Raw genomic sequence first — 9,463 nt, 5'->3', positions numbered from 1 at the left:
CGGAAAATCCATAGACATGGAAAATCAAAGCTGCTGCTGAAGATTACATGAATACATTAATATTTGACAAAATAAAATAATTGTATGATGAATGTATGTGACTATAGCGACAATATATTAGTGAAAATGAAATGTATGATGAATCGAAAGACCAAAGATTAAATAAAATTCCATTGATACGCTTTCTTGATAAAGAGAAAACGGTAATCACATTGAATCAATCATGCAAAGGATGCACAATAATAAATCTGTGGGTGGTTATTGTCTGGTTACACTTACTTAAGGGGGCTCCGACAACACGGCAAAAAATGTATCAAATCATGAAATTTGACGCGTAAGAAAAAATTGAAGTGAATTAATTTTGCTAGCAATTTTTTTTTTGGAATAGAAAAACTTGTAACGTTGACTGACGATGTAAAAAATGAGGTTGTCTAGTAGATCCAATGTATTTTATCGGGCTTTCGATTCCAGAGTGTTTCAAATCGCTAAAGTGTCGCAATCAGAATTTGAAGCTAAAAAAAGCAGCTTAGCGATATCAGGCGAAATCAATACCGCATTCGTACTTAGTTAGGACTTATTTCTAAACGATTTGACTCTTGTGATTCTAGACTTTGAAAAACTGACAGTGATATTCATATAGCATATTCGTTTGATTTAATAGTATTTTTATGGTTGCAGATAAATAAAATAGGCTTATTCGTCACATTTCACCCCACACTACATTAATTTGAATCCAGGAATAGGATTTTACAATTATTCATTTATCTCTAGATAAAAATTACATTAGTAAGTATCTCGTTTACCTGGTTAAACAATTGAGTTAGCCTTTTGCTTATCGAGCAAGAACCGCTTCCCTTATCTCTCTCAGCATTTATGAATTTTTACAAGTATATTGCCGTGTCTTAATTCACCTGAACCACTTACACTTACATACTTGCATACTCACGACGAAACAGTGTTTTGTCACAATCATGGAAGTAAGCCCACTGACCCACTGAGTACTCAGGTTTAAGTGCCTTGGGTAAATTAAGACACGGCATGTCTCAAAACAAACGTCACAAATATTGATGGGAAAAAATTGTTTTGATTGTTGCTTTTAGAATTCTGAAGATTCATTATTGTAACTTAATACAAAATTTAGTAAAGTATTTTATTGCTTTGACAACATAGGTATGTATCTACATGTAAAACGAAGAGGTGATCTCTACTTTATTATTATTGGCGGTTCTGCAGATGGAGGTAGCTCATTGGTCTCCTGAGTTTCGACAACTCTACTTTCGATAATATTCCCATCTTCATCAACTTCGTCAATCCATATCAAAATATTTGAAACAATAGGCATCGATTTGCCAGTCTCGTTAGCAGCTTCATGTTTGGACATTTTGAGGTAATCAGAATTGAGACTTTTCTCCACCTCTTCTGTTATCTATAAAATCGGATACAATTTCTCAGTAAAATGGATATAAATTTATTAAAAACATTGATAGATTTACAACTCACATATCGAAAGATAGAAGTAATACCATGAATGATTGAAAATATATACCTTCAACTTTGGTACAGAAGAACCAGCCGATAGCTCCAATAAGTAATTCTTTTCCTTTGGTGCGGACTCTCCTGTCACTTTGACAGTATCCTCATCCAAGGTTTCGTAACGCACAACTTGCAGTCGATAGCAGCCATCCTCATCTTTCTTATAACGAAACCGTTTGTGCCCGTTTGGCCATTGCAAGTGATGAGTTTCAATCAAATGCTTGGTAAGACGATAGCTCTTACGGTATTTTACTGGACATTCGTGGCAACAATAAAATCTGAGGAATTTTGAATGCACACGTTCCATATGTCTAGTGAGACAAAAACAAAATCTCAAATGAACAAACCAACTTTTAAATGTACAGAAGGAAATGAAAGTATCATGGGCAATTAATTAAAGTGTACATTATTTCAGGCATTGTTAATGAACTTCGCTTTCTTTCTAATTTTAAAATAACAGTCCAAGCACAAGAATACCTGTCCATCATGTATGAGTTTTTGCACCCATAGGAACAACCATCTACAGTACAGATGAAATTCGGTCCTCTTGTATGAACTGCCATGTGTGAATCCAAGTCTTGCTCAGATTTAGCTGCATGTGTGCACAACTGACATTTGAATGGTCTGCTGGATATATGGCGATATCTTATGTGTTTTGCCAAACTTGCCGGTGACTCGCAACTCATATCGCACATAGTGCATTTATAATGAAATACATGGAAATGCATGTGATTTCTCAGTATACTTTCTGTTGGGTAATACTTGTTGCAGTGTGAACATTGAAAGCCTTGCACTGCAGCAGAATACAAATATAATAATAAAAATTTTGAAGTACTGATAACGGGTTTCAAATAAATAAATCACACAGTCGGATTTGATAGGATTGTAAATATTGGCAAAAATTTCCCCATACATTGGTGTTATCATTACTTACGATCCAAAGGAATCTGGCGTTTGCAGTGATCATGAAATTTGGTATTGGAAGCAAATGTAGCACCGCAATCTGGGCAAGCAACCATCTTCTCCTTTGTGTGACATCTGACGTGCTCTCGAAGCTTGTACAAACTTTTGTAGTTACCATTACAACCTGTCCATAGACAATTTACTCCTCCCTCTACCTTATTTCCACGTGGATTAGTTTCAATGTGTGTAACAACATGCCACAAGTAGGCCTGGTAGTTATTGAAAGATTTTAGGCATTCTTCCCAACTGCAGATCTGAGGCAATGGCTGGTCAATCACATTTTTCAAACCCTGGTCTTGGTAACATTTCTAAAAAAATAATTTCAAATGGTTTTATATGAAATGTGAATGTATTAATTTCAAACGCAATTTAAAGCGCATTTAAGTAAACTCATTTCACAAAATATTACTAAACGAATTCTTTTGAATGATTTATGTATGTAAGCACATGTATTTTTCTGACACAGGCATGAAAAAGTCACTTTTTGATGCCTGTATAACATTCGGCGAGTGGTACTTTATACCACCAACCTCAGAACTATAGTATGAAGACTTTATACTGCAGTTTTGATGGGTAGTTCAAAGTGCATATGTTGAACTGCCATATAACAGACTTTTCTTCTATAACAGGCAATTCTGAGTCTGTTGCTCTGTCTGAAATATGGATCTCAACTGGTGTCAAAGTAACTTTTCATGCTTTTCTGGAAAAATATTGTATGGAGCGTGACCATAAAGTGTTTTTCACTCGAATAATGAATTGAGTATTTTTGCCCGGTAACCACCTACTTTACGGACATGCCACCTAAAATACTATTATGTATTTGAATAAAATTCGTCATGATCTATGCTTTCTCACTTCACTATGTAAACAAGAACAGTTACTGCAATTTGTAAAATTGACTGCCATGAACCATTTCTCACCAATGAAACAACTGGTTTTCATGAACGCTAACTCTATTACTTATATTTTTACAATCAAAGTAGAAAACGTACAGATTAAGTTCTTAGATAATGCTGCAAATGATATTGTCAATTTTGCAAGTTGCTTGAATAGTTAATTACAGTTTAGTTGGGAACTTTACAACTAAACAAGTGTAGCATGATCAAAATTATTTTAAGACAAGCAAAATAATAAAATTATATTCACAGGCAATTTAACTCTTCCTCTGATGTTAGATCCAATACATTTCAACTTTGTATGATAGGAGTGATAATTAACGTGTTTGGCTATATCGTCAGAAATATCAGATTCGAAGGAACAGCCATTCCACAGACACGCATAAACTTCCCGACCTTCTTCTGTAGTAACGATCTTGAGCTGCGGAATGTGGTTGGAAACGTGTTTGACAAAAATATCAAGAGAATTGGTGTCAAACAAACAATCCTTCCATTCGCACAGCAAATTCAAAACCTCATCTTTCACTTGTTTCAACACCCTGCGTCTTTTAGTTCCGCATTCAGAAACTGAGTCAAATTCCGAGTCAGTATCAAAGAACTCTTCTGGTTCGGTGTCTAATTTTCTTTTCAAGACATTATCCTCGGAGTATAAAAGCTCTTGCTGAGATTCCACCCAGCCATGGCATCTGTTTTGCAATTCTTTACTTGACACCAACTCTTTTTCGCTCATAGTCATTGCATAAAATTTATTAAGATATATGAATAATCATATATAAAGACTAGAGGGCGTGACAGCAAATATTTAACGAGTGATAAATTCAATGATCAAACCGCGATATATTTGATTTTACCGCCAATTTTGGTCCTGTAACAAAAATTATTGTCGATTAGTTCAGCATGTAATTATTTGCTAACCAATGAAACACAAGTAGAACCGAAAATAGAAGTACCGAGAGTCCAAGGACATTAAGAATCGCCCAGTAAGAAATATCGAAGAAATCCTACAATCAAGTTCGATATTTGTTCGCTATTGTGAAACAATTGAAAATATTAAAAATATAAATAATACGCGTTGTTGGTCACACAACTAGACGTAAGCTTTGTGGGTAGGTGTATGCATGTCCTCCACCATGACAGTTTTTAGCAGTGTAAGATCGTCCCATATTTGTTGGATTTAATCGTTCTATTTACAGTTTACCATTATTAACGATACTCACGAAGTACTTTTCAAATCTGGTCACATCGCAATCAACGTATAAAAATCCTTAGAGCATCAGAATACTGTAAATATCCATTCATAAAGATGCTCGCGCGATGCCTAACTCCACGCTTCATGATTTCGCCAGAGACTGCCGGAGTATTTTTCTTCAACAGACGGTGGAATGGAAATTCAACAATTTTTGCGCTCTCTTCTGGTTAACAATTGATCTACATATTTAATTCACCCAAAACGAAGTACAATTCATGAAAATCTAGTATTTCTAAAACTGTTTATTGAAAATTACGAAATATGCAAGTTCCGAAATAAATTTGCGTAGCTTAACGAATACAGAACACTAACTTGAATTTTAAAGTCATTCATTAAAGGTTTAACTTGATTTTAAGTTGCCCTCTGGTTATTCCATAAAGCAGGAAAATACGCAGTGCTTAGTAATTTCGAATATTTTATTTAAAGTAAAATAAAAATAAAAAAATAGTTATTATTTAAGGGCACGGGAAATGCGGTGTTGCTGTAATAAGGATATCAGGAAGTCAGGCAATTGATGCCTTGAAGCAAATGACAAACATAACGAAACTTGAACCCAGAAAAGCTTTTCTTCGAAATATCTGCGACCCAGATACAAGGGAAGTTATAGACAAGGGTTTATGTCTTTGGTTTCCAGGTAGCTACTTATTATAGATAGTTTTTGTGAAATAATTATCACACGCAATAGAATTGAATTTGATAAAACATTAACTTTATAGGACCTAATTCTTTCACTGGAGAGGACAGTGTAGAATTCCAGATACACGGCGGCTCTGCTGTAATTGCAGCTGTATCAGCTGCTCTTTCAAAATTGAAATTTGCCCATGCTTTACCAGGTGAATTTACAAGGCGAGCATTCTATAACAACAAGTTGGACCTGACTGAAATTGAAGGGTTGGCTGATCTGATCCATGCAGAGACAGAACTGCAGAGAAAACAAGCATATCTACAAGTTGATGGAAGTTTGAGCAAATTGTACAATAAGTGGAGGAAAACACTTTTACAATCTATTGCACATGTTGAGGCTTACATTGATTTTAGCGAAGATGACAACATAGAAGCTGACGTTATGGACAAATGCAATAATGTATTAAAAGTTCTAAATCAGGAAATAAAACGTCACCTTTCAGATGGTAGAAAAGGAGAGATATTACGTGAAGGTGTGCGAACTGTAATTCTTGGGGAACCAAATGTTGGGAAAAGTAGTTTACTGAATTATCTTGTTCAACGAGAAGCTGCAATAGTTACGCCTATTCCTGGAACAACAAGGGACATTGTTGAATTAAATTTAAATATATTCGATTATCCTGTGATTTTAGCTGATACTGCCGGTCTAAGAAAAGAAACGACAGACATTGTTGAGATAGAGGGTATACATAGAGCAAAGAATTATACTAAGGGGGCTGATTTTGTAATTCTATTGGCTAATTCAGTTTCGTATCTAAGAAGTAAGAAGAAGTACGACGAATTTATCATTGACTACGTCGAACGACTAGGGTTAAATGATTTGTTACTGAATAATGGAAAGGTGATGGATCACTGTATAGTAGTAATGAATAAAATAGACTTGTTGGAGCCCCAAGAAAGAGATTCGCTGTTAAAAGATGACAGGACAATATTTATTTCCTGTGCCAGAGAAGTGGGCCTCCAAAAATTCTCGAAACGTGTTGCCATACATTTAAAAAATTTGTGAGTATTGACCGGCTAAATAATCATTTATTTGATACTCTGTATTGAAACCGATCATTCATCTTTTTCTCATGTACTGTATGATAGTTAAACTTTTCATTTTGCAGATGTGGTAATCCGTGTCGTGAAAACCCTACTGTGAGTCAAACTAGGCACAGAATACATTTGACAAATTGTTCTGAACATATAGATAATTACTTCGACCTTATAAAGAGTGAGGAAAGGGACATCGTTTTAGCTGCACAAGAAATACGAAACGCTATGCGAGAACTCGGTTTGATTACGGGATACGTTAGCGTAGAACAAATTCTCGATGTAATATTCAAAGATTTTTGTATTGGCAAATAAATATACCACATTCTAGATTATCTTAATAGTGTACATTTTGTAACCATTCGTGTATTCAAATCCAATTTACCGCTATTATCCGAAAGTCGTCGATTGGCCAATGGCAGCGATAAAAGAAACGTCCATTCCTTACAATACTTCCGGCCAGCCATTTCTTTCAACGTGCGTCGTTGTGTTGTGAGGTGCGTTGTTTTTGGAATCGCGATATATCTCTCGAATCTGTACACATCATCCGTACCGTTGCATATAATTGTTTTTGTAAATGATTCAGCTACTTCATTCATTACATATTTTCATGAAATTGTACTTTCCTCAGCATTTGCGACAGTGATAACATAACCTCTAATAATTGTATTTTAACAACAGGATGGCACCAAGGTACGAATTGGCCGTCGGCCTCAAGAAGGGTCACAAAACCACGAAGATACGTGTCGCTAAAAACAAATCTGAAAAAGAAAAGACCGTTACCATCCGCCCAGCTAGGCTCAAGGGCGTAAGTGTCAATTTGTTTTGTACATAACCTCAGTATCGCGTTGCATTCAATTGGAGAAAAATTTCTCGATCCAAATACATAACAGTTTGATTTTATTTTTAAAAATTATTTCATTAATTGCCACAATCATTATTTTTGATCTTGTATGTATCACCGTTTCTGCATAGCGTCAAACAAAGCACAGCAAATTTGTACGTGACTTGATACGAGAGGTAACTGGACATGCTCCATATGAAAAACGCGCCATGGAATTACTGAAGGTGTCTAAAGACAAACGAGCTCTGAAATTCCTGAAGAGAAGGGTAAGTTACTTTAATGTTTCAGATTCCCTGTTACCAAAGCATTCTTATCGCAGTTCTTTATGAAGCGGAGGTTAGTAACTTTATTCAAATAATTTACTTTCCGGAAAAATCCATATATCACAATTTCAGGGATATCTAAAATGCAGTAAATCATAATAAGGCAAAACTTATTCATCTTTTAAAGACTCATCTATTTCAAAGTCACTATAAATTTGCAAAATAGTAATTTGTCTCCTGAATGTTTCATTACGTTACCGATATTAACTTCAGCCTTATAGTTCTTTTTGTTGCATCTAAAAAAACATGACAATCATTTTCTTGCCACTACTAAGTTATTTATGAAAATAAACGGAGTTGCAGAACATTTCAATGCTTAGACATAACCGACAAAGAAACAATTTGAATTGGAATATGTCCTACATACCAGACCATAGTAGAGATTGTGGAATGGGAGGAACTGAGTTGAAATCCCCAGTCTATCAGGGAGGATCTGAGCAATACCTCGCGAAAATTATAAGATGGGTCACATCACATAGGCGCTAAATTAGCAGGTTGAGGTTTTAACTCGGTTCGGCTACACCTGGGCAAGGTTTTTTTTTTGTAGTTTTTCTTGTCCCTTGTGCGTATATGGATGTTTCTACTGAACATCTTAAGACAGTTGCAGTTAGATAATAATGGTCACTAATTCATTCCTTCTTTTGCTCCGCACAAGTCTCCTGTACACTTCTGGAGACATACTCTATCAGGCTTGGCGGGTAATGGCAGTGATTATTATTATTATCATATAATGCACAGAAATTGCAACTTCTACCTCTTTGTACATTCCTAAAGTTCTTGACGAGCAAATGAGAAAAACCCAGGCACAATTACCTACATTTTGGGAAAAACATAAATATCAGTATGATTTGAATTTGTGCAAACATAGTAATACAGCTTGAAATACTAGATTATTTATCGATTATTCAATTGGTAGAAGTAATTTTTCTGGATATTCCAACTGAAGTGTTTGTTTAATTCTACTAACAAATTTAAAGGTTGAAATTGGTACCATTATCGTAACAAAACAATAAACAAAAAATTATTTTTTTGCAACTTGAGGGTCATTTTGAAGGAGTCCAGTTGGTAAAGTCTGAATAATTTTCGGTTTGTGACAACTTACCAAAATTTAGATAATTTTGAAATTTCCTAATAGCAAGTTTTCCCAAAGATGTGTAGACACGTTAATGTTATGAACTTCATTCTCACAAAATGTATTATGGGTTACTTGAGTTGTGCAAATTCCCAAGATCTCCAGAAAAAAATTTTTGAGAAGCCCAAAACATGGGTAACCTACCTTACATAATAATTACATCATTGTACAAATACTAAATACTAATTGTAAGTAGCATATTTAAATGACATCAATATTTTCAGTAACAAGGATATCATCTTCCATCTGGAGATCCAGGAATCTCAAAAATTTTTATCAAACTGATATTTTCATAAGTCTCATGATTTCTGGGAATTCCCAGGTTTTTGGAAATCTCAAAATTTTCGAGAACCGGAGCCGAGACTAATAGATTCTTACTGACCCAACAAGACCCAAAGAATTCTGGTACCTGCACAGCCTTATGGGTCGCCTATCTCAAAATACCTCAATAGGAATAACATTATCGTTACACAATCTCATAATTTGTCTTACGACTATTCAAAGTATTTGAAATATTGAAGACTACAAACGGTTCAATTTCTTATCGTAAAGATATTCCAGATCAATAACAATATTTCTTTTTTTTCAGTTGGGAACTCACATCCGTGCTAAAAGGAAGCGTGAGGAGCTTGGAAACATTTTGGTCCAGATGAGGAAGGCTGCTGCCCACCACTAAACAACTGTCTCCAAAAAACATACGTTAAATCAATAAAAAATTTCAACACCAAGATGTTCTTACTGATCTTCGTCTGACATTTCCCCTAATTCGCGAAATGATCATTTTATTTCTGAAGTTGATACCAG

General features: G+C 35.0%; 4 protein-coding genes across 5 annotated transcripts in view; 2 read left to right on the top strand and 2 right to left on the bottom strand.

Annotated features, from left to right (window-relative positions):
- LOC124184988 (fasciculation and elongation protein zeta-2-like) overlaps positions 1 to 9,463 on the bottom strand; it is a 296,636-nt gene that overhangs the window by 17,120 nt on the left and 270,053 nt on the right. The gene's annotated exons all lie outside the window — the stretch shown is intronic.
- LOC124184925 (histone H4 transcription factor) lies at positions 896 to 4,745 on the bottom strand. Its single transcript, XM_046575144.1, has 6 exons — positions 4,610 to 4,745; positions 3,643 to 4,257; positions 2,468 to 2,804; positions 2,011 to 2,326; positions 1,547 to 1,844; positions 896 to 1,426 (listed from the first exon to the last, which is right to left on the bottom strand). Exons 2-6 carry the CDS (start codon positions 4,126 to 4,128, stop codon positions 1,205 to 1,207), a joined length of 1,659 nt encoding a protein of 552 aa, XP_046431100.1. The 5' UTR covers positions 4,129 to 4,257; positions 4,610 to 4,745; the 3' UTR covers positions 896 to 1,204.
- Positions 4,319 to 6,695, top strand: LOC124184931 (tRNA modification GTPase GTPBP3, mitochondrial). 2 transcript variants are annotated; one of them, XM_046575159.1, is made up of 4 exons: positions 4,319 to 4,498; positions 5,102 to 5,275; positions 5,358 to 6,327; positions 6,435 to 6,695. In XM_046575159.1, exons 2-4 carry the CDS (start codon positions 5,170 to 5,172, stop codon positions 6,673 to 6,675), a joined length of 1,317 nt encoding a protein of 438 aa, XP_046431115.1. In that variant the 5' UTR covers positions 4,319 to 4,498; positions 5,102 to 5,169; the 3' UTR covers positions 6,676 to 6,695. The 2 variants fall into 2 exon arrangements, with proteins under 2 accessions (XP_046431115.1, XP_046431113.1); XM_046575157.1 differs by lacking the exon at positions 4,319 to 4,498 and adding an exon at positions 4,676 to 4,807.
- On the top strand, positions 6,772 to 9,387 carry LOC124184984 (60S ribosomal protein L36). Its single transcript, XM_046575280.1, has 4 exons — positions 6,772 to 6,857; positions 7,042 to 7,168; positions 7,336 to 7,470; positions 9,249 to 9,387. The coding sequence occupies exons 2-4, from the start codon at positions 7,043 to 7,045 to the stop codon at positions 9,333 to 9,335; spliced, it is 348 nt and encodes a 115-aa protein (XP_046431236.1). The 5' UTR covers positions 6,772 to 6,857; position 7,042; the 3' UTR covers positions 9,336 to 9,387.

Source organism: Neodiprion fabricii, chromosome 6 (assembly GCF_021155785.1).
Source record: "Neodiprion fabricii isolate iyNeoFabr1 chromosome 6, iyNeoFabr1.1, whole genome shotgun sequence".
NCBI classification, from domain to species: Eukaryota; Metazoa; Arthropoda; class Insecta; order Hymenoptera; family Diprionidae; genus Neodiprion; species Neodiprion fabricii.
Note: the sequence above shows the minus strand (reverse complement) of the source record. Positions and strands in the feature narration are given on the sequence as shown.

Excerpts from the sequence above, each read along its gene's own strand:
- LOC124184925 (XM_046575144.1), bottom strand. The coding sequence starts at position 4,128 with ATGACTATGAGCGAAAAAGAGTTGGTGTCAAGTAAAGAATTGCAAAAC. Across the intron at positions 2,327-2,467 it reads ACGCCAGATTCCTTTGGATC|TGCAAGGCTTTCAATGTTCA; the intron begins GTAAGTAATGAT and ends ATTCTGCTGCAG. Across the intron at positions 1,427-1,546 it reads CTTCTGTACCAAAGTTGAAG|ATAACAGAAGAGGTGGAGAA; the intron begins GTATATATTTTC and ends CCGATTTTATAG.
- LOC124184931 (XM_046575157.1), top strand. The coding sequence starts at position 4,696 with ATGCTCGCGCGATGCCTAACTCCACGCTTCATGATTTCGCCAGAGACT. Across the intron at positions 5,276-5,357 it reads TTTATGTCTTTGGTTTCCAG|GACCTAATTCTTTCACTGGA; the intron begins GTAGCTACTTAT and ends TTAACTTTATAG. Across the intron at positions 6,328-6,434 it reads GCCATACATTTAAAAAATTT|ATGTGGTAATCCGTGTCGTG; the intron begins GTGAGTATTGAC and ends TTCATTTTGCAG.
- LOC124184984 (XM_046575280.1), top strand. The coding sequence starts at position 7,043 with ATGGCACCAAGGTACGAATTGGCCGTCGGCCTCAAGAAGGGTCACAAA. Across the intron at positions 7,169-7,335 it reads GCCCAGCTAGGCTCAAGGGC|CGTCAAACAAAGCACAGCAA; the intron begins GTAAGTGTCAAT and ends GTTTCTGCATAG. Across the intron at positions 7,471-9,248 it reads TGAAATTCCTGAAGAGAAGG|TTGGGAACTCACATCCGTGC; the intron begins GTAAGTTACTTT and ends CTTTTTTTTCAG.